At 36.8% G+C, this 25033-nt stretch overlaps 1 protein-coding gene across 4 annotated transcripts in view; it reads right to left on the bottom strand.

Annotated features, from left to right (window-relative positions):
• LOC120523146 (cyclic nucleotide-binding domain-containing protein 2-like) overlaps positions 1 to 25033 on the bottom strand; it is a 102051-nt gene that overhangs the window by 45150 nt on the left and 31868 nt on the right. For 3 of the 4 annotated variants that reach the window (XM_039744158.1, XM_039744156.1, XM_039744155.1), the window contains 5 exons: positions 22491 to 22596; positions 17191 to 17265; positions 12457 to 12548; positions 2500 to 2662; positions 118 to 201 (listed from right to left, as the gene is read on the bottom strand). In XM_039744158.1, the coding sequence (XP_039600092.1) occupies positions 118 to 201; positions 2500 to 2662; positions 12457 to 12548; positions 17191 to 17265; positions 22491 to 22596 (520 nt within the window). The remainder of the gene's footprint in view (positions 1 to 117; positions 202 to 2499; positions 2663 to 12456; positions 12549 to 17190; positions 17266 to 22490; positions 22597 to 25033) is intronic. The other variant, XM_039744157.1, reaches the window with a different exon arrangement.

Here is a 25033-nt window from a genome sequence, read left to right on the forward strand (position 1 = left end):
GATAGCTAAGAATCATAAGTACATTATTTTTAATAAGAAGCTTTATTCTGACCAACTCCTAAATGCCTTCACCTTAATGATTGGCAAAAATATGCCATATAGCTAAACTTGACTTACCTGTCGGGAAACAGCTAACAATGCCACAGTGTCGTGACAGGTTACAGTGGCATTCCTTTTGGCTCCTGTCAAGATGGCCACATCCTAAACATTAAATGTATAGTTCCTCATTAGTAAGATAAGTAATAAGTGTGCAGATAGTTAGGCTGTAGAAAGATGGCACTGTAAAAGAATGGTATGGGCAAGGTGCTACCCTCAATACAAAAATGAATTGAGTAATCTGATAAATGTAAATAAATAAATGATAGATATAACCTCAATGCAGCCAAATTTATGTTAAAACACAAGTTTAAAGTGTTAGTATCATTATGTAATCCAAGAGAACAGATTCAAAAATATAATCAGAAGGTCTCAACCAACAACTAATTGTTCATTATAATTTGGAACAATATATAAAATTCATGCTAATTTTACAGGAGAGGCCAGGTTAGAATATACAATAAATCATTAACACACAGAACAGTTACTGGCAAACAATGAAGATGCAATACTGTTCTATTCTTGCTCCACCTGTACAAAAAAGTGCTTGAGTTGTTGAGAAAAATAATCAAAGTTGAATTGATAGCTGGGTGGATTTGTGTACCCTGTCAACAGTGTAAAGCGAATAACCACAGCGCAAAGTGAAAAAGCTGCAACACATGTTGCATAATAATTTAAATTCAAACAAATACAGTAAGGGCGGCACGGTGGCGCAGTGGTAGCGCTGCTGCCTCACAGTTAGGGGACCCGGGTTCGCTTCCCGGGTCCTCCCTGCGTGGAGTTTGCATGTTCTCCCCGTGTCTCCGTGGGTTTCCTCCCACAATCCGAAGACATGCAGGTTAGGTGGATTGGCGATTCTGAATTGGCCCTTGTGTGTGATTGGTTTGTGTGTGTCCTGCGGTGGGTTGGCACCCTGCCCAGGATTGGTTCCTGCCTTGTGCCCTGTGTTGGCTGTGTTTGGCTCCAGCGGACCCCTGTGACCCTATTCGGATTCAGTGGGTTAGAAAATGGATGGATAAATACAGTAAATGCTGCTGTAGATATGTTATGTACCTGACAAAGATCAGCCCTCCTTAAGCATTCAAACTTAAAATGTTACTTGGTGAGCAAAATTGTATCGTTCATCATTGCAGGGGAAGTGACAATTTTTTTTAATATCTTATTGTTTGTTAGTACAATCAAGCAAAAACATATTTGAAAACAAATGCAGATTTAAAATGGAGTGTTCTTTCATAATGTCCGTACACAATATAACCTCAGTCTTGTAGAGGTTGCTAATATTATATTTACTGTTTAATTGTGGCATTATTGCAACATAAGCTAAATGGCTAAAAGTGTGAGATTTAAAATATCCCAGGTTAAACAACATGTACTTTATGTGCTATCCATCCATTTTCAGGACTTGCTTTTCCATCATAGAGTTATGGACCATAAGACATTAGTCAGAACTATACTGATGGCCACACTTATACACATACAGCACATTCACTGAAAAGTCTCACATACGTATATGAGGAGCAATTGGTAGCTCCAAAGAACCAGTGACAAACTAGTGTTCTTGGAGTGACTGCTGTGCTGACAGGTCATCGCTTGTACTCATGATCTGAAATTTTATTTCTGAAATAATTAGAACCTGAATATACATTCTCTAAAAATGTATGTATTTATTAGGTTATAAATACAGCACAATATGAAAATTTCAAGCTTTTTTTTTTTAAAGAAAATGTGCTGAGGTTCATTACCAGCAATAATTATTCTGTCAGAAGGACACAGACATGTTCTGTATGTTATTTGTTTTATTTGTTAGTAAACCAACTAATTGGAATTACGATAATCACTTCTATTATCCTTTACATACTGCAGGGGATGGATTTTATGTATTTCCATCCATTTGAACATCCTTCTTTTATTGAGACACTTTGAGCTGAAGCCTTCTTGTAATATAAAGTGCAATTATAAGCAAGTTGTTAATGGGGAAGCAGTCCATCTATAAGCAGATACAGGCTCACACCTACCTCAGGACAATTTACAAAATCCAATCAACATATGATACACATTTTGCTATTTGGGAAAATAACCAGCTACTTGAAGAATCACTCCGTGTACTCATGGAACAGAATTCCATGCTGAAAATGGCCAGGACAAAATCAAATCCAGACTATGAGAGCTGTAATGCTGCACTACTAACCAATGTGTAGTATTTACCAAGTAAATATTTCATAATCCACAATTATTAATAAACTGACATACTTTTAATGTGGCTCTATGGGCCTTATGCTTTACATTTATTAAACTGGACCTAGGTCCAACTGAAAACAATGTCACATGATGTCAATGTTCTCAGGTTCCATTTCAAACACGTAAAAAAGAAGCAATTGACTTGCTTTCTGAAATCATACTTACCCCAAATGTTTTCCCTTTCTTTAAAAATGCAGAGGTTCTTGCAAAAGGTTCTCCTGTATGCTTGTTAATGGACAATTTTGAAACAAGCACTGTGCCAGAAAGAATCAAATAAAAATTTTGAGGAATATGTCCCTGTCGGATGATGACTCTTCCTGGGCCAAAACTGTGTGTAGATTAAAACAACAAAATTTATATTATAGTTATCTAAATGAATTATGGTATGTAAAATTGAGCCTTATTTGTACAGTAGGAAAACAATTTCTTTCTTATTTAATACAGCTTTAGATGACTTCTTTAACATTAGAATTACCAGAGCCTATAAAAAAACACCTTAAATCCCATCGCACCTCTCCATCAGCATCTTTTGTCCTGTGAATGTGCTGATAAAGACAAGCAGTAAGCAGCCTGCTATTCCATCCCCCCACCGCTGCAGAACATGCACAAAGTTCTCCCAGCTCATGCCTTGATTATCTGGGAGTGAAGTGCTGGAGTTTTAGAGTGGAAATAATAGATCGTTATTTGGAACACATGCATTTCATGTCTGTTCCGTTTCTACAATAATCTGTGTAAACACATTGTTAAAACAGAAACGTTTTTCATATTTTAGTAGTAAATAACAAAATGTTGGCATAAACTTTATAATGTGTGAAGCCTGAAGTCCAAAGATCAAATAAACACTTTTCACAAAAGGTTCAAGGATAAGACCACAGCTTCCGTGGCGTAGCAGTAAGATTTTCTGAGTTGTAATCAAGAGTCCTCGGTTCGATCCCGACTGTCTCCTATATTTGCCATTTTCAGTAGTGAGCTGCTTTTATTGTTAATATTATACAGTACACACATACATTTAGTTTGCATCTGTAACAGATGGTGTACATTTATAGTACTTGTAAAAGTTACAGGTTTTTTTCACTTTTATTTTCTCAGTGACGATCACGATACATACTACTGCCCTAGGGATCTGATGCTGTTAGTTTTTATTTGAAACTGGGAATAACTGTAGATGTAATAAGACCACAGAAATCTGCAAATATTTGGAGATTTTTCTTATATAAAATATACATTTAAAGATTGTATATAAAGCAGCAGTTTTGCCTTTTTTCTATCAGGGAACCACATGGGGGTGCACAGTACAACACCACAAAGCTGAGAAAAAACCTGTAATGCTGCAAAATGGATACCTTTTCTCTCCTTAGTTTATTGATATAATGGAAGTGGCAGCAAGTCTGGGCAAAAAAGTATGATCAAAAGATTGCTTTACCACTTTTAATTCTGCCAGGAAGAATCAGAATAACCAGTTAAGTGGCTATAAATTTAACCAATTGTAATAGCAGTATAGCTTGCTAACCATAACCCAGTAGTCAACAGTACTCAACAATTTTCATTAGGACATCCTTGAATTAAAAGCAATTACTTGAGATATTTTTTAATCTTGAAATGTTCTGTGTGTGAGGCTTCTATGATGTGTGTCTCTTAGTGAAGTGAATAGTTTTGTTCGGCAAGTAACACAATAAAGAAACACCTACCTAACCTCCTCTGTTGTCTGCTGTGTTATTGAAGTTAGATACTGTAACAGCAGGTCAGGTCAGGTCAGGTTGGGGAGCATGCACCGGTACAGCGCATTGCATCACCCACCACACAATGAAACAGCTCGGGATCCTAGTTGGCAACCCCCTAAGCAGACACGCGGTCCAGTCCCACCCTCTGGAAATTACCATCTGTCTACTGCAACCATGTGTTACATCAACAATGAGGATCCTACAACCCGGATCACTCTGGGGGAATTGTGCTACATGGCTGTAGTGCCATAACTGATGTTTCCTCACCATGCAGGTAATGTGCCTTATTTGGGATTCTGTGAGCAACCGCTCAGTCGACACAAAGTCAAACCAATGGTACCCAAGGACTCTTCAAAGAGAAACATTACTGAAGGAGTCCAGTCTTCATCTCAGGTCACTGGATAGCATCCATATCTTGCAGCCATATAGCAACACAGGAAGCACCAGGACTCTAAAGACTTGGACCTTCGTCCTTTTTCAGAGATATCGGGGGCACCACACTACCATTTCCAGTGACTTCATGACCCTCCATACTCTGCCAATCTGTTTACTGGCTTCATTGAAAGAGTCACCAGAAACATAAATGTCATGGCCAAGATAAGAAAAAGTCTCAACATAGTCGACATTCTCTACGCAGATAGACACTCTACTGATAGCTGTGCCCAAGAGGTCATTAAATTGTAGCAATGTTCACTTTTTATACGGTAATAGCATCATTCTGCTTGTAAATGTTATGGGACATAATAGAAAATACAGATAAGTGTACAAGTTCTTGGAAATTATTTAAGGATTGAACTTCAGGAGAATCCAGAGAGATTTCCTGATGCCTTTGGATAATCAGAAGCTGTTACTCTCCCCTACTATTAACATTGAACCATGTTACCTTTTACAAAACCGCCTGCCTTGGTTATGTGAATTCCATTAAAAGGTAATTAATAATAACAATAATAATAATAATTCTTTACATTTATATAGCACTTTTCTCACTACTCAAAACGTTCTCCACGCAGGGAGGACTCTATGAATAACAGACATAAGTGATAAAATAAGAATATATTATGATTTGTAAACAGAGGAGAGAAAACAAAATTCCATATTATAGTTTGTAGAAGCAATAAATTCAGGTATTCCCAGTCAATAGGAAATGGCAAGTCAAAATATATCTGCCTTTGGCCAACATTTTTTACAATGATACTTTAGTATAAACATAATTTCACAACCAAAGTCTAAATAATAGTTTGATAAAATATTACATCCATGATAACATTTCTCAAACCATTCAATGCCTACAATTATTTATGCACTCTTTTTTACAATACATTCTATAAAATACTAAACAGATTATAACATATTTAAATTTGTGGCACAAGAAAAGCATGCAAGACAAAATGGCACTGATGAATAAAATGCTAACTAAAGAACATGGTAATAATTGAGGACAGCTAGTATCCCCTATTTGGGATTAGTTTTATTTACTGAAAAGATATAATTTTAATAAAATACATGAAATTTATATGTACCAAAACAAATCATATAACGCAAGAATAAACACTATATACATAAGTCTAAAAGGGGCACACATCCATATGTTGGTATTAACATTTGCAGGGAGTGATTAAGCTAGACACATCTTGATTTGTACGTAGAAGCCAGCAGTATAGCCAGAAATCTGTGTCAGGTTATACTTAAAAATTCAGATTGTTTCAGTAAATACCGGCATTAAGTATTTCTATATAGTGTTCAGACTGAAGTATAATTTTTTTTAACAAATAACACATGTATTAATGATTAACTATACACACATTTGCACCTCTTTTATTTGTCAATTTGTCATTTGATAGTGGGTATTTTTTCCATCTGTCTGATAGAAGTCGCATAACATTCTGTGCAATATTCTTAAAGAGATCACAAACATGGAAGTATGCAAAGACCTTAATACATTAACTCAGTGACATAAGATCACATTTCCAGTTTTTTTTTGTGACAAAACATGTTTTATGTGGCAATATCACAAAGCACAAAACATAAAGCTAATAACATTTTAATGTGCATTTTTGTAAATGTTTACTAAATTATATTCCTGCATTTACCTCTGGGCATTTCTGAGATAAAAAGAGAAGCCCATTAGCTGTGGTCATTTGTAACATTTTACCTGCATGCATTTGTCGACACTCTCTTATGTCAGCACTCATTTATCAGCGCTTTATGCCAGTGTGCAGTTCAGATTTCAGAAGTTTAACCTAAAGAATACCATGGTATCACATTACTACTTCCCACATGCTGTTTCTGTGGTTATCTGCAGAACATCATATCTCTTTTAGAATTATTTTTCTTATATACTTGTATGCAGGTCTTTAAGAAAAGGGTCTCATATACCATGTCTTTAATATGTTATACTGTTGCAATCCATGTTGTAACCAGCTACCTTTTAATGAAGAATTACTTACTGTCTCAAACACTAAACACCAGTCTTTGGGTAAATGAGAATATTGCTAAAGCTGCTGTCAGGTTATAGAACTCCCTAACTTTTTATATCCAACAAACTTTTACTATTGTTTTAAAGACTTATTTTGGATTTTTTTCTTTTTTTTTAAACAAAAAACAGGCCTTTTTGTCTTGATTTAATCATTTATAATAGTTTAGTTTGTAACTGTTTTCTTTATATCTCTGTTGTTAAGTTACTTATGTACATTATCACTGCGTATTTTGAAAGGTGTATATAACTAAAGTGCATAAATGCATTTTCAGAGCCACTAAATTTAATTCAGAATCACCAGTGGCCAGGGTTTCTTCTAGCAGTATCAGGTGCAAGGGAAGGACCGCCCTTGGACAGAACCACAGTACTAACCCACACTAACGCATATACAGAGCCTATTTGGAATTGCTAATTAACATATTAAACACACTTTTGGACATGTGAAAAAACAAAATAAAGTTGAACTAAGGACACTGAATCTATAAGGCAGCAGTGCTAGCTAATGTGCCACCATGCTACAAGCAAATAAATTCTGCATTTATTTTTATTAATACCTTTTAGCAATTAGATCATATTTAGGTTAACATTCTATCTTTGTATTTTGCAAAGATTACTAGTGTCTGTTGCGTATTGCATAGTGAAGCTCTATGGGTACTTTGTTTGTATTCACTAAGCAGACACAGTATCTGCCTCATGTGCTCAGTGCTAAGGTCAGTGAACAAACAGCTGGCTTAAGGGTAGTGTGAGACATTATGGTGCTCGTCTCTCTTGCACTAAATTGTTCTGTCACTCAGTGCATCTGTTTAAACAATTTTATTTAACTTGGCTCCTCTGTTTGTTTGTCTGGGTCAAATCTTGCAACCCACTTTTGCTGAAGTGAATTTCTTCAAATTTTGCATACGTTTTCAGTATCGATGACAATATAAAAGTCCATCAAAACCAATGCAATTACATAACAAATTTCACCATAATTAATGGCTATACAATTAACCCACACACAGCAATGACAGAGAGAGAATATAGTGAGATATAGGAGCATACAAGTGAAAGGCGCATTGGATTGCCCCCACTTGCCTCTTCCAGTGAGTGGAGTGGGTAAATATGTGTGCTGACTTGTTTACTCTTGCGTTGGAGAGCCTTGATGATCACAGTGAGCAAGTATTGGCATAAACTTGCCGTTCTGTCGTCGATATTTTTTTTTTCGCAGCGACCAAGCATTAATCCCATAAGAGCCTGAACAGAAAAATAGAGCCTAAAATATCATTTTTTTTAGTATTCAAATAATTCTGCAAAGAAGATATATTATGTAATACTTTTAAAGAAGCTTCCCGTTCATGAAACATTATTAAAGAAAAATCATTTGCAAAATACTTAAAACTAAAAAGTAAAAAATAGATATATTTTTCTTAAGTAAAATGATTTTATTTTGATTTTAGTTATAAATGTACTAAAAGGCAAAAAATAAATTTTTCTTTAACCACAATTTTCGTGGTTATATGTGACTAAATAAAATCGTGGGGTGCACATTAATTAATTAATTTAATCAATTAATAGAATAGCTACTTTCATCATCAAAAAATATAAACAAAAACAACATTGTAATTCAACATTGTAAACAATTCTAAATAACTTTCAATTCAATTATTTTTTTGTGTGTCCCATGATTTTATATATTTTTTTATATTTTTTCAATGATGAGTGTTCTGCCCCACATGTTGTTAGCTGTTATTTGTTGAGCTTTGCTCCCCCTTCATCTTGTCATTTATTAACACACCTGTCAGCCACGTCCCACACTCACAGTGTTGCTATAAAAGTCTATGAAACTCGCGTAAATCATATAGGTCCCATAATAAACATTTGAATGCAATACACCCCATGTGTCTCACGTAGGCACCCCTTTATCTCTTGTTTCTGTCACGTCTGAAGCGTATCTTTAAGGTATATAAATCCCCGGGTCTGGTTGCTTGTGGTATGCAGCAATCTGAACCTCTGTCTACGTGCTTCTCTTTGTCTTGATCCAACCGTGGAAATCACTCGCCTTGTAAGTGTCTTTTAAAGCTTTATTGTTTAATGTACACTGTCTGCTATGTATTGCTTTGTAAATCATTCTTTATGGTCTTTGGTTGTACACCTGTATATACCTGTATGTTTCTTTTGTATATTTTCCAGTTTACAACGAGGTACGTCCAGTAAAAGCCTTCAAGAAAGCTCACCCCTTGTCATTTTTATGTGGATGTGCCGAGTTGTTTAAGCTCTCTGTGGCCGCGTTGCACAGAGAGCGTGGAGTGAGGCAGAAAAATGAGAAAAGGCAAAGATGGTGTTGATTCTTTTATTATCAATATTGGGGGCTCTTGCAAGTGTCACACACATGCGAGTAGGAGGCAGCTAAAGGGCTCGAGTAATTGTAATAAAACATCCGACCAGGGGGCGGCGGAGTGCACTGACTGTTTTTCTCAGTTCCCTACAGACCTTTCCCGGGAAATCCTGCAAGGTCCTGGTGCCTCTGAAGACGTCACTTCTGAAGCTGGCCCCTTTGATGACGTCACTTCCGAAGCCGGCCCCTTTGATGACGTAACTTCTGAAGCCGGCCCCTTTGATGACGTCACTTCTGGTTCCGGTCCCTTTGACGTCACTTCCTCTCAAGACCTTTAAAGCCTCCATCTTGGGCTACTATAGTCACTTCTGTTTTGGACTCTGTGAGATGCACATCATTTCTTTGATAAGAAAACCCATTTGCAGCTGGGAAAAACAATATACGGGTGGCTGCCCCAAACCTTTATAATGTCTTGGACTGGTTTTTATGACACAAGTCATTAAAAAGATAAGGGCAGAGGAATGTTTGATTGTCAACTCAGCTTTATTGGCATGTTATATATTGCTCAAAAATATTAAAGGAACACTTTTTATTCAAAATATAGAATCAAGTCAATGAAACTTCTGGGCTATTAATCTGGTCAGTTAAGCAGCAGAGGGGGTTGTTAATCAGTTTCAGCTGCTTTGGTGTTAATGAAATTAGCACTAGAGGGGCAAAAAGGAGACGACCCCCAAAACAGAAATGGTTTAACAGGTGGAGGCCACAGACATTTTTCCCTCCTTATATTTTCTGACAGTTTTTTCACAAGTTTTGCATTTGGCTACAGTCACTGTCACTACTAGTAGCATGAGGTGATACCAGGAACCTGCAGAGGTTGCACAGGTATTCCAATTTCTCCAGGATGGCACATCAATATGTGCCATTGCCAGAAGGTTTGCTGTGTCTCCCAGCACAGTCTCAAGGGCATGGAGGTGATTCCAGGAGAAACACAGTTACTGTAGGAGAGCTGGACAGGGCCGTAGAAGGTCCTTATTCCATCAGCAGGACCAGTATCTGCTCCTTTGGGCAAGGAGGAACAGGATGAGCATTGACAGAGCCCTACAAAATGATCCCCAGCAGGCCACTAGTGTGAATGTCTCTGACCAAACAATCAGAAACAGACTTCATGAGGGTTACCATAGAATACGAGAATTGGCAGGTCCACCACTGGCGCCCTGTGCTTTTCACAGATGAGAGCAGGTTCACCCTGAGCACATGTGACAGGCGTGAAAGGGTCTGGAGAAGCTGTGGAAAATGTTATGCTGCATGTAACATCGTTCAGCATGACCGGTTTGGTGGTGGGTCAGTGATGGTCTGGGGAGGCATATCCATGGACGGATGCACAGACCTCTACAGGCTAAACAACGGCACCTTGACCGCATTTAGATATCAGGATGAAATCCTTGGACCCCTTGTCAAACCCTATGCTGGTGCAGTGGGTCCTGAGTTCTTCCTGGTGTACAACAATGCCCGGCCTCATGTGGCGAGAGTATTGCTGGCAGTTCCTGGAGGATGAAGGAATTGATACCATTGACTGGCCCCCACGCTTGCCTGACCTAAATCCAATAGAACACCTCAGGGACATTATGTTTTGGTCCATCCGACACCACCAGGTTGCACCTCAGACTGTCCAGGAGTTCAGTGATGCCCTGGTCTAGATCTGGGAGTAGATCCCCCAGGCCACCATCCGTCATCTCATTAGGATCATGCCCCGACATTGTCAGGCATGTATACTAGCATGTGGGATCATACAAACTACTGAGTATGATTTTGAGTTGCTACAATGAAATGTTGGCAAAATGGACAAGCCTGCCGCATCATTTTTTCACTTTGATTTTCGGGCCGTCTTTGAATTCAGCACTCTGTAGTTTGATAATTTTAATTTCTATCAAACGATGTGGCATCCTTTGTTCCTAACACATTACCCACTCCATATCAGTATAAATATCCAGTATGATTTTTTTCGCATTGAAATCTGATGTATTTTCAAAGTATTCCTTTAAGTTTTTTGAGCAGTTTACAGTATATTATGTTAATACTACTTTACAATATTAATAGCCATGGATTCACAATTACCGTATATACTCGAATATAAGCTGAGTTTTTCAGCATCCAAAACGTGCTGAAAAACGTCACCCTCAGCTTATATTCGAGTCAGGTCCTGCTGCCCCCACCAACCCGACAGAAAGCTGGAGTGTACAGTACAGTGAAAACTTGGTTCACAAACGTCTCTGAACATGTACAAATCGGGTTACGACCAAAACGTTCGGCAAACTTTTGCATCTGTTCATGACCACACACTCGGTATACAAACAAGCCAGTTTCCCTTTCTGTTTGTGCGTGCAGATGATTTCCGCACGTGTTCAGTCTCTCCCTGTGCATTCCCTGTGCAGCGAGTGAGAGAGAGAGGGAGAGAGCGACACACACAGACAAACGCGAGAGAGAGACACACACACACACATGCGTGCGCGCATGCGAGAGAGACACACACATACACACAGATGCGCGAGTGAGAGAGAGAGGGCTGGCCATATAAGACTGAGTAGGCAGTTAAAGAATGCACCAGGCTTGTTTTTAAAGAGACAGATTCGAGCATTGTTTTAACCTCGTTGTATTTAATTAAGACTTTTTTCTATTGGATTTAAACCTCCGTTTCACTTCTGTTTACAGCGATCGGTTCGTAGCGTGCATTGTTGCAATGTTACTTTTCTTGGTGGTTTAATAAATTATGGATTTTTCAAATGTTCATTTTTTTCCCTGTGCTTAAAACTCATTAAATAAAAGTGTTTTTATCAAGCAGTTCGTAGCACTATAGTGCGAACTCTTGCAGTATTATCTTTCTCTGTTGTTCAAGGTTTTCTCAGTGTTATTCAATGTCTTTACATTTAGTTTTCCATTACGCTGTGCATTCTATGGTATATTTAACTATATTTATGCTTAAAAATCTTTAAAAAAATATATTTACATGCAGTTCGTACGGTCTGGAATGGATTAATTGTATTTACATACAATCCTATGGGGGAAATTACTTCGGGTCATAACCAAATCAGGTTACAAACAGAGTCTTGGAACGAATTACATGACCCAAGGTTCCACTGTACCTGGTTTGGTCTGCGGGCGGTAGAAGAACTGCTACGGGCTCTGTGTGGTGCTATGCAGCCTCTGTGAGACTCATTCCGGTCTGTGTGCTCAATTAATGAGCTGATGCCTCAATTAATGTATGGTAATTTTATTGGTATTTATTATGATTATTGAATCTTACCAGTAGCTGCTGCATTTCCCACCCTAGGCTTATACTTGAGTCAATAAGTTTTTCCAGTTTTTGTAGGTAAAATTAGGTACCTCGGCTTATATTCGGGTTGGCTTATACTCGAGTATATACGTTATATAATTAACATACAGATAAAGTGGAAGAAATCTGCTGGATAATTAAATTCCAGGCTTTGTAACAGCAAGTCAGAATATAAACAACTAATCTGCAACTGAAAAAAACAGCATTTTAGCAACATGAAAGGAATTATCTTTTTTTCTATTAATTCTGAGAATACTGTTACTATATTGTAAACATTTACCTTTCATACCAGCCCACCTGGGCTAATTTTTTCTGCATGTGAATGGGATACTCTGCAAAAGTGTCCACAGCTGCTCCCAAAGATATTACTGCCTAGTAGGTAAAAAAATACAATACATTTCCAATTTAAATTCAAACATAAGGTGTTTAACATATACAGTACATGTCTTTGAGAATTTAAACACATATTTTGTAGCTTAGCTGATGAATTCCTTTGTAAATTAACTTATATACTAGAAAAAAGTTAAATAATTAAAACCAGTAAGTACAATAGAAAGGGAACTGTTAGGAAGAGAGTACATGTATACAGTATATATGATTGATAAGCTTAATACCATTGTAGCAGCAAGAGAAATTTTACTTAATGAGCAAGAATGTTTGAAATTAATTTCTAAAAACCTGGGTAGATACTATAAAAATATTAAAAATAAAAAAACTTCCTACTAATTCACAAATTTTAACAGAATTCTATACTACATTTTATAAGACTGTTTGCACAGCGATTTCTTTCTTTGTATGGAAGCAATTTTATGACCACTAATATAAAGCTGTTCATAAAATGAAGGCAGAAAAAGATTACAAGGTTTTCCTATCCACTTAAAATGTATATACATTTGATTTAATATTTCTTACATTGTGTATCAACTTACTTACAGCTAAATAGAATAATAGTTCAAAAGCCACTGCTTTACAGTACCTCATTGGATTAGCAGCTGAGAGATAAGTTGTAGCAAAAGTTCAGCTGGTATGGTGGTGGTGCAGTGAGACAGTGTGAGAGATGAGAGTAAGAGTTGCATTATGGTGTTTAAGTGGATAGTAAGTAGGTAAGCCACCACTTAAAGCCATTGTGAGATTATCCTGTTGTTGTCGATGGTGCATTTTATGTTTAGTGATTTGCAACTTGTTATATCTATGATCACTGCCCTACATCATTAGAATTAAATAGCCAAACCATTTTAATAACCTTTAGACCAGAGGTCTTCAGTTACTGCCCTAGGGCCTCATGTATAAATCTGAAGTACATTCAGAAACTTGTATAAGACATTTTTATGCAGAAGCCAGGGTTTATGAAACAACTTGGACTTGGTGTAGAAATTGGCTTAAAGTTACAGAAAGTTTTGATCTTTTATAAATCCTAAACAGACTGTTTTGGTGTCGGCAGTTTAGCAACTCCGGATGGCAGCACAATGAAGTGAACAGAAAATCTTATTTCATTGCATATTTCAATGTCGTGTCAGTCCATCCATCCATCCATTTTCTAAACCTGCTTGATTTAAAACTGTAATGGAACCTGTATTGCGTGATTTCTGCAAAATGGTCTTTGTAATGTTCAGTATACAACTTCAAGAGGATGACTCCATGGAGTTTAAATCGGTTTATAAGTCAGTCAACCAACCAACCATTTTCCAACCTGCTGAATCTGAACACAGGGGTCTGCTGGAGCCAATCCCAACCAACAGAGGGCAGGAACCAATCCTGGGCAGGGTGCCAACCCACCACAGGACACACACAAACTAGGGCCAATTTAGAATCGCCAATCCACCTAACCGGCATGTCTTTGGACTGTGGGAGGAAACCCATGCAGACACGGGGAGAACATGCAAACTCCACGCAGGGAGGACCCGGGAAGCAAACCTGGGTCTCCTAACTGCGAGGCAGCAGCGCTACCACTGCGCCACCATGCCGCCTTATAAGTCATCATCACGAAAAAGGACACAAACACCATAAAAGATATTCAAATGATGGAAAAAGTTGTGGGTTTAAGTTTGTCTATGATCTTTAATTGTGGCAAAATAAGCACTTTCTAATATTAATAATTTGGAAAACCTATGCATAGCAAGATATTCAATTGTGACTTAGTTAACTGAATTGAAAGTTGAAGCGTGTTCTGTTATTTCTTAAATCATAGAGACAGATATAACATTTTTGATTTTTAAATATTTTGTCACAGTGTAGCAAGGGTTTGCTCAGACTGCCACTCTGCTCTTTGTTCTGACAGGCATATGCCGCAGCCCAGCATACTTTTAATCGCTCATTGCTGACCACCGAGGATCTATTTGTTGACAGGATCATATTTCAGGCAGGTAAAAAAGGAAACGACCGTAAACAAAATATACTAGTTAAAAACACCTCTCTCAAACACAATCTCAAACAGTGAGACAATCTGAAATTGAAACTGTACCAAGTAATTCATATAAACCACAAGTCTTCGGACTATGGAAGTAAACTGGAGCAAACTAAACCACATGCATCACGTGCTAAACCACACAGGGAGCACCCAGGATGCAACTCCCAGTCTCCATACTACCATTGCGTCACAGCGTGCCTAATTCATTGATTACCATGTTTACATTAACTGTGTCCTTAAAAATTGAAGTAAGAATAATGTTTATATGAGACTTATTTTAGTAACACAGTGCATCCTTTGGGGCCTGCCTGCTTTTTAAAATGTGCCAAATGTCAGAAATACCTCAAGTTTACATTCACTGCACGTTCATCTTCTATGTTCTCACATTAATGGAAAGTAAACAAATCACTCAGGAACATGGCCAGATGTATATGGTGAATAGGTCATGATCATTCGAAAGGGGCAATTGATAAGCCATACACGGTTACTGGTGAGAGATGATGGGAAGTGGCTAAAAGCATGTGCGTACATGCATAGTTTTAAGTTGATTTCAGATTTCTAAGGAACCTCTAGTATTACCTGGCATATGTACGGTTTTATTAATTCTTTTTTTTACATACACTGTAATTGCCTTTTTAACTTAAGCAAACTTTTAGTATGGCATCCAGGCAAGGTTTTATACATGAGACCTCCTGAAGGTCTGTGGTGGCTGATGGTTTTCATTCTAGACAGTTTCGTAATTAGAAGCCAGGCCTAGTAGGTTATGAAACTTGGTATTTAATTATATAGCTTGTTAGTGCTTTCATTCTTCCAAGACAAATCTTCATCACATTGTGGATTTTTTGTTTTCTGAGAACATTATGCTTATGTATGTGATCGGTAATTTGTACCTCTTTGTCCTTCCCTCCTCTGTCATTTACTTAAAAACATTTTTTAAAACAGAATATTCATAACATGTATAACACAGGTTTAAATAGATGCATGTTAGCTGGAGAGCTGGAGGTTCTTTTGTCATTTGCTCCCCATCATTAACAGAGGGCTAGTTAAGAAAACAGGCAACATTTAAAATCAAAATGCAGCTGTTTAATATTAAAATAGGCAATTAAAGGTTATGAATCGTAACAAGTGAGTTTCCCAAAATTAACCCAAAAAAAAAACATATTGCTTAAGTAGTAAATAAATGGGCTGTAATTAAGAAAGTAAAAACTTGCAACTACTGTGCCCACCAGGATGTATTTGAGTAGCCTTGCTTTAGAGATGTATAATCGTATGTGAATGTTTAGTAGTAGTAGGGTGTTTTACCGTGTTAGCCATTATGGATGTAGCGAGAAGCTAAGCAAAATGACACCTTTTATTGGCTAACTGGAAAGATTACAATATGCAAGCTTTCGAGGTAACTCAGGCCCCTTCTTTAGGCAAGATGTAATTATGGTTAGATATGTTTTTAGATTCCCCTGTCATATATGTCTATCGACACAAACCTGCCAAACTGTTTTCTTTATTCACTAAATTTATAATAGGTTTGTGGAAAATATTAGGTGTAAGATAAAAAGTACCCAGAGAAAACCCATGTAGTCATAAGAACAATGTGCAACTACTGCACAGAAGACTACGCTGGGAATTGAAACCATAGCTATACTATGCCATAAAAACTTCCCTGCTCTGTAGGTTTCTGTAATTCCTTATGGACTAATATTTGCATTAGAATGCTTTGAACTTGAATTTATGTAACTTGTAGCATGTACAGTATATATATAATTTTATTTCAAAAAGTTTTATTTCTAACAGTTCCTTCCCTCTAGTAGAATTCCCACATGAACTTTTCTTTCTTTACAATTAGAAAAAATAGATTGCTTTGTGGTCACAAAGCAATGATACAAATCTCACTTTTTCCTAGTTTTATTAATAATTTCAACAGTAATAAAAGTGTGAAAATATTTTGTAGAAAGTAATTAAATACGAACATGTAGAATTTCATTTTCTACATGATTTTCTGTCCTCCCTTGGTAGCAAGCACATATATTTAAACCAAAGTAAACCATAATTACGTCAAAGATATTGTTGCATATTTTATTTAATTTGAATTTACAGCAAAGCTGCAGTACTTTGGTCTTATTTTTAAATGGGGTTATTATCTGAGATTTATAGCTAAAGCACAAAAAAGTACAAAAGTGCCCTTATCAGGCTCTTTTATCATTCCTGAGTCGTGGAGAGCAAGAACCAATATGAATAATATCTAGTACAAGGAGGTAAGAAATCCTGGATAGGGTGCCAGACCATCATATTGTATACTTTATAAACGTAAATGCTAGTTTAGCTTACGTGTATTTGAGCTGTTTAAAGAAGGCAGAATAACCACAGAAAACACAAAAGGCTCAGACTGTGATCTATACAGTAATAAACCTAAGCCCTATTCACTACGTTACCCAGACAGTAGTGTTTTTCATTTTTTGTATGCTCCTGTAACACGAGCACTTTACACTTATAGCAATGTGTTTTTTAAATGGTATTGCATACTTTAATCCCAAATGCTTTGCATTCCTATTCATATTTCTGACAAAACAAGATTCAGTTTAGTTCTGTATTTATCATTGGACTGCTCCTCACCATTCTGATGTCTTCTGCCATGCGAGTCTGTGGAGGACGGGAAAGGATGGTCATTACCTCATTGCTAATGCCTCTCTGCAACAAGAAATCAAGTGAAATTAGCCAGAGATTGCCTTTTAATTCAGTTAAATTAAATTATGGTGATTGGACTCAGAAGAAATCGAAACAATTCAAAACTAAATAGGAGATAAATGCATCACTGTCACTAGTAATGAAAAGAACTTTAAACGAAACTTAATTACACATGTCTAGGTGAGCATTATTTAATTTTATTTGCAACTAAATAAAGCTGGTCTTTCACAAAATGTAGCACAAATGCACAGGTATACTGATTGTTTTCAACTATCTCTGTTGATCAACAAAACTGATGTCTTTTGTGAATGTCATGTACTTCATTTATTCATTCATCTATTAATTTATTTACTCAACAAACCTGCTTGTTTTAATACTACAGTCATGGGGATAAAGCCTACCTTGGCCTCTGTAAACAAAAGCTTGGAACCATTGTTTCTGCCATTAAAGAAAAAGTCAGGGAATTTATAGTAAAGAGGATGAAAGAGACACAAATCAAAGTCAAAAATAATGTGCTGACGTCAAAATGTTGAGAAATCCATTAAATCTACTATGACGAAAATATTAAGTTGAGTTCTACACGCAAGAAATCTGTGGCCCTAAAATTCTTTGCTCCCTTGTAACACTATGAAAGTTTGTTTTGATGGAATCAAACATCCTTAACATGGCTGTTAAGTTCAAAACAAACAAAATCGTGGTAGCTACCATAAAAAAAATGATAGTAAAAAACAAACAAAATAACTAAATTAAATGATAATTAGAAGAAAATCATTAATAAGAAGAAAATCATTAATAAAGTTGATGCAAAAAGTAGGTGCAGAGCAAAAACACAAAATTATTACACCACTGAGTAAGGATGAGGTGCTAATCTATTACAGGGCACCCTCACTTTTATTAATAATGAAAAAAACATTTTGGCCTTTTGAATTTAATTAGAACCTTATGCTTCCATTGACAAGGTTTAGTTTCTTTGTTTTCTTTTGTTTATTTTTTACTAGTTTTTGGTGTTCCGTCATATTTTTTTAATTCATTAAGGTTTACTTCTGGGTTTCTTGTTCTCTTTTTACCTAGTTTTTCTTTAGTTTCCTGCTATCCAAATATTAAGACTACAGATTAGTAATTTCTTTTTTTATTGTTTTTTTGTGGAAGAAAAATAAGCCCAGAAATTGTAATTAACAAAAGGAGGTCTTTATTAACATTAATGCTGATCCAGAACTTTAACATTAAAGTCCAGACTGTTCAATTAACACAAAGCACACACTATTTGCTTGAAAAACACTCCCCCTTTATTAGCTACTAGCAAAATACCCGCGCTTTGCAGCGGAGAAGTCGTGTGTTAAAGAAGTTATGAAAAAAAGAAGGAAACCTTTTAAAAATAACGTAACATGATTGTCAAAGTAATTGTTTTGTCACTGTTATGAGTGTTGCTGTCATCAAGGATTTGATTATCATTTTTTCTTTCAATCAGGTTCGTATTTTGAGGATGAGTTGTGCTCAAGTTACATTTCGTGTTTGTCAAGCGTTGTAAAGATAACAGGTTTCATTCATCGAAGTGTTCACTACCCAAATCGCTATGCGAGTATTTAGCGGCAGCGTCTCTATTAAGTTGTGGATTTGACTGCGAGTATTTAGCGACAGTGTATCTATTAACTTGTGGATTTTTCTGTGAGTCACGAAGTTGTTTTCGTCTAGCTGCATCAGAAAAAGTAACGCGTCTGACACACCTCCTTTTTAGTGTTTTCTCACAGCTTGGATTGCTGCTGTCATAATCGGTTTGAGTCTACATATTATTTATATATATATATATACACATATATATATCTACACATATATACATATATCTATATACATATCTACATATATACACATATACATATATACACATATACATATATACACACCTATCTACATTATATATACACACACACATATATTTGTGTGTGTGTATATATAATGTAGATATGTATATATATATATATATATATGTGTATATATATATATATATATATATGTGTGTATATATATATATATATATATATATAATGTAGATAGGTGTGTATATATGTATATGTGTATATATGTATATCTGTATATATGTAGATATGTATATAGATATATGTATATATATATATATATATATATATATATATATATAATATGTAGACTCAAACCGATTATGACAGCAGCAATCCAAGCTGTGAGAAAACACTAAAAAGGAGGTGTGTGGCACTCCAGGCTTGCGAAAGAGAGACACACGCACACACGAAAGGGAGAGTGAGCAAGAGAGGGAGGGCTGGACGTATAAGGTAGAAAAGGCTTGTTTTTGTTTTCAGTTCTGTTTACAGCGATCGGTTCATTACGGATTTTTCAAATGTTCATTTTTTTCCCTGTGCTTAAAACTTATTAAAAAAAAGTGCTTTTAGCAAGCACTATAGTGCGAACTATTGCAGTGTTAGTTTTCGCTGTTGTTCAAGGCTTTCTCAGTGTTATTCAATGTTTTTACATTTAGTTTACTATTACGCTGTGCATTCTATGGTATAATTAACTATATTTGTGCTTAAAAACTAAAATAATATATATTTACAGACAGTTCGTACGGTCTGGAACAAATTAATTGTATTTACATACAATCCTATGGTGGAAATTGCTTCGATTCACGACAAAATCGGTTTATGACCAGAGTTTTGGAACAAATTCTGGTCGTGAACTGAAGTTCCATGTGTATATATATATATATATATATATATATATATATATATATATATATATATATATATATATATATATATATATATATATATATATATATACTGCTCAAAAAAATTAAAGGAACACTTTTTAATGAGAGTATAGCATCAAGTCAATGAAATTTCTGGTACCAGATACTGATCTGGTCAGTTAAGTAGCAGAGGAGGTTGTTAATCAGTTTCAGCTGCTTTGGTGTTAATGAAATTAACAACAGGTGCAGTAGAGGGGCAACAATGAGATGGACCCCCAAAACAGGAATAGTTTAACAGGTGGAGGCCACTGACATTTTTCCCTCCTCATCTTTTCTGACTGTTTCTTCACTAGTTTCACATTTGGCTACAGTCAGTGTCACTACTGGTACCATGAGGTGATACCTGGACCCTACAGAAGTTGCACAGGTAGTCCAACTTCTCCAGAATGGCACATCAATATGTACCATTGCCAGAAGGTTTGCTGTGTCTTCTAGGACAGTCTCAAGGGCATGGAGGAGATTCCAGGAGACAAGCAGTTACTGTAGAAGAGCTAGACAGGGCCATAGAAGGTTCTTAACCCATTAACAGGACCGGTATCTGCTCCTTTGGGAAAAGCAGAACAGGATGAGCACTGTCAGAGCCCTACCAAATGACCTCCAACAGGCCACTGGTGTGAATGTCTCAGACCAAACAACCAGAAAGACTTCATGAGGGTGACCCAAGGGCCCCATGTCCTCTAATGGGCCCTGAGCTCACTGCCCAGCAGCATGCAGCTCGATTGGCTTTCGCCATAGAATACCAGAATAGGCAGATGCACCACTGGTGCCCTGTGCTTTTCACAGATGAGAGAAGGTTCACCCTGAGCACGTGACAGAAGTGAAAGGGTCTGGAGAAGCCATGGAGAACATTATGCTGCCTGTAACATCATTCAGCATGAGCACTTTGGTGGTGGGTTAATGATTGTCTGGGGAGGCATATCCATGGAGGGTCACACAGACCGCTACAGGCTTGACAAAGGCACCTTGGCTGCCATTAGGTATCAGGATGAAATCCTTGGACCCATTGTCAGACCCAATGCTGGTGCAGTGGCTCCTGGTGCACGACAATTCCTGGCCTCATGTGGTGAGAGTATGCAGGCAGTTCCTGGAGGATGAAGGAATTGATACCATTGACTGGCCTCCACACTTTCCTGACCTAAATCCAATAGAACACCTTTGGGACATTATGTTTTGGTCCATCCAATGCCACCAGGTTGCACCTCAGACTGTCCAGGAGCTCAGTGATGCTCTGGTCGAGATCTGGGAGGAGATCTCCCACAACACCATCTGTCATCTCATTAGAAGCATGCACCAATGTTGTCAGGCATGTATACAAGAACACAGGGGCCATACAAACTACTGCATACAATTTTGAGTTGCTGCAATTAAATTTTGGCAAAATGGACTAGCCTGCCACATAATTTTTTCACTTTGATTTTTGGGGCGTCTTTGAATTCAGGGCTCTGTAGGTTGATCATTTTCATTTCCATCAAACGATGTGGCATCCTTTCGTTCCTAACACATTACCCAGTCTATATCAGTATAGATATCCAGGAGGATTTCTTTTTCCCATTGAGATCTGATGTGTTTTCAAAGTGTTCCTTTAATTTTTTGAGCAGTTTATATATATATATATATATATATATATATATATATATATATATATATATATATATATATATATATATATATATATATATATATATGTGTGTGTGTGTGTGACCACCAGGGGGCATTACAACACCCCAAACACAACCTCACAGACATAAATTCCTGACTAAATAAAAGGTTTATTCTTACAAATATCTTGCATAAAGGCTTCAAAACGAGCATAAACCAAACACAACACAATTCTTCTTCTCTCTTTCTCTCCATCCAATCCTCCAGGCAAGCTTCGTCTCCTTTCAACCAACTCAGACTCACCTGGTTGAGGTTGAGTAGTCAAGTACTCCTGGATCAATCGGAAGTCCCAAAAAGTAGGGATTGTGAATCCCTTCAGCTGCCCCTGGCAGCCCCCACAGAACTTGGCAGGGCTTCCAAATGGGACTACAGGTCCCAGCATGTCCTATAGGCGTCCATTTGGTAATCATAAACTAGGGGAGCTGCCACCTAGCATAATGAGGTAAATAATAATCAGCAATCCTCATCTTCCCTGACCCTTCCATTGCAGTGGACTTTTGTTCAACCCTGGCCGGGATGCTGTCTATATTGATGCTGTCTGTTACGTTTTATATATATCACAGTCAGAAACATTTTCAAAGTTCACAAAGCTCATGTAGACAGGATTGCTCAACCAATATGACCCTTTAGATATCTAAGAAAGAACAAAGAGTTCCTCTGTTGTTCCATGGCTAGGATTTAATTGGTCCACCTAGATCTGAATGTCTGGTCATTATTCTACACTAAGGTGTTCTTATTTTTTTAACATATTTTTAAAGACATTTTAAACCTCTGTTTGAAAGCTACTTACTTCCTTTTTTGCTTGAAATTCAGAAGCATCAAACAGAAGGTGATAATTTCTTGTACCTGTGAGTCCAGCAAAGGGAATACTTTTTTCTTTGGTGGCAGCATAATCTCTACAATTAAGAAAGTAACACGTTTGTTCAAATTTGTTAATCAGAAATATTAGCATTCAAATGTACAATGCAATCCATTGTAAGTCCTCTTCATTTGTTGAAAACATATTTTTAATCTTGTAGATTTTAAAATTGATGAATGAGTGGGTGGCTGGATTTCTAGACTATGTAACTGCAAGCAGAGCAGTGCACCATAGCACAGTGATAGAGCTGCAGATTTCCCAATAGAAGGGAATGGAGATGGGCTGCAGGCACAAGCACCCGGGAGAAAGTGAATGATTTGTCTATACAGAGGAAATAGACAATTGCTCCTCATGGTGCTAGACTTTGTGATTCTGCAGGTATTTGTAAAATTAGACGTTTCTCATGGAAAATGAGTGAAGTGGATAACAGAGTGCAGGACATAGTTACAAGATGGGATAGCAAGAATACAGTTGCTTCTTTAAAATGTCGTGGAAAGGGCTGCCCAAAGAGACCTGTTTCTTTTAAGTAGCTAAGGTCTCTGACAGTGCTCTAGAGATCATTAGAGGGAGTTCTAACCTGAATTCAATGTTGGAAAAGTAGGGCTATGCCTTCCCCAGAAGTGATGGCCTTGGCTAAAAGTGATCCTGGTCATGGCCTAAAGCCATCTTCAGCCCATATGAAGAGAATGGACAAGAACTCAATGATAAGAGAAAGTAAGAGAGAGGGACACAGGGAGAAGGTGAGTTGTGGAGTCCTTGTGGTACCACTTGGTAAAAAGGAAAAGAGAGACTTAGTTTTGTTGATTTAATTTTTATTTGTTAGTTTGTGTTATCCCTTCCTTGTTCTTTCTCATTTTCCATATTTTCTTTTCCTTGGAACTGGCATTCATGAAATGAAAATTCTGGTGGGGCCACAAGTACCTGAGAGAGACACTGTCAGGAGGATGTGTATGTGTGTGAAAGAGAGAGAGAGAGAGAACAGCTGCTCCTCTGTTTAAATCCATTTGTATGTGTACATGGCCATCTGTGAATCTCCTGAAGGATCCTGGTTTGGATCGCTTGACTGAGTGGATAAAGTGTGGCAGATGATGTTGCCTTTGTCCCCAAGTGAATGGTTTGAAGCTGAAGATATTAATATGCAGATAGAGGACATAGCACAAAAAAGATGATCATTGCAATTATAATGAAAGAGCTCTAAAAGATTGGAGCAGCAGGTAGCACTGAAGGGCAGGTTAGGAGGGAGATGACCTCCAATAATCTTTCTGTGAAGGTGCAGGGGACAGAGGCACAGACTACATTTCACAATGTATTAGGCTAAGGGCACCATTATACAATGTCAGCCAAATAATGCCATATAAACACTCAAAATGATGATATATTATTTTGTCATATACTACTACCACTAAATACATGATATCTCAATATTAACTCAAAATTAAAGCAGAAATGTAAATGAACATTCATACATTTCTAGTTTTTACTCAGTGGGCAAAGATCAAAATCATACTGTACGTTCTGTAAATAATCAATGTGATTTATGATACTCCAAAACATAGAAACATGCAAGTTCACATATCCTATAAATTCATCACAAAAAACAATCAAACGGCTGCTTCAAATAGCTTTAACCTTCATGCTCCAAGGCAGAACTGAAAATTTTAAGCTGCATACAAGCAAAGGTATAACTAGAACACTGCAAGGTTGAAAGGCTTGCCCAAGCAACTTAGAAATGGGCTAATGGCAATTGTTCTAATTTAATACATTTGAAATATACTTATCATTAGTCCAACCAAGTTTATTTTTCGTACTTTAGCATTTCGTACATTTACGCATACATTTTTTTCAACTGCATTAAGGCAACAGTCAAATAATAAGTAAAAAATATAAAGTCTTAAAAGTGATTAAAACAATTCTAGAAAGAGAATTCACAAAATATAATGGTGCTTCTCAAACCAAATTCTCAATTTTATTTCATTTTACCTTAGCTGAATCTCATGTCTCCTTTTTATCTAAGCTATTGCTCCTAAGGAATTGTAGGAGAAACATCTGTGACAAAGGTGATTCTTAAATGAAACATAAGTGAGAATCTGTTTTACGTCTCATGAGCTATCAAAGATCAACCTTTGACTGGTAAAATTTTTCTAAGTGCAGGTATAAACAAAATTCACATACACTGTACTCCAAAAAAATATTTTTCTAGATAAGAAACTGCATTGAGCATATCATGGAAATTTGGAAAAATGCAATTATGACCATTACATTGAGTTTTTTTATAAACATTTTAACAACAAAATTTAAATTGCTGAGGTGAGTTTGCTAATAGTTTCCTAATGAACCCTTGAAATTGTTCTGCTTTCTTACAGTGATTTAAAGGAAACACCAAAATTTTAGAATGGGATAAGTACCAGCAGGTGAGACTGGATCTTAAACAAGAAACAAACCCGTATCTAAAGCCAAGATATTTAAACTAACTA

The sequence above is a fragment of the Polypterus senegalus genome, chromosome 2, assembly GCF_016835505.1.
Source record: "Polypterus senegalus isolate Bchr_013 chromosome 2, ASM1683550v1, whole genome shotgun sequence".
NCBI lineage: Eukaryota > Metazoa > Chordata > Cladistia > Polypteriformes > Polypteridae > Polypterus > Polypterus senegalus.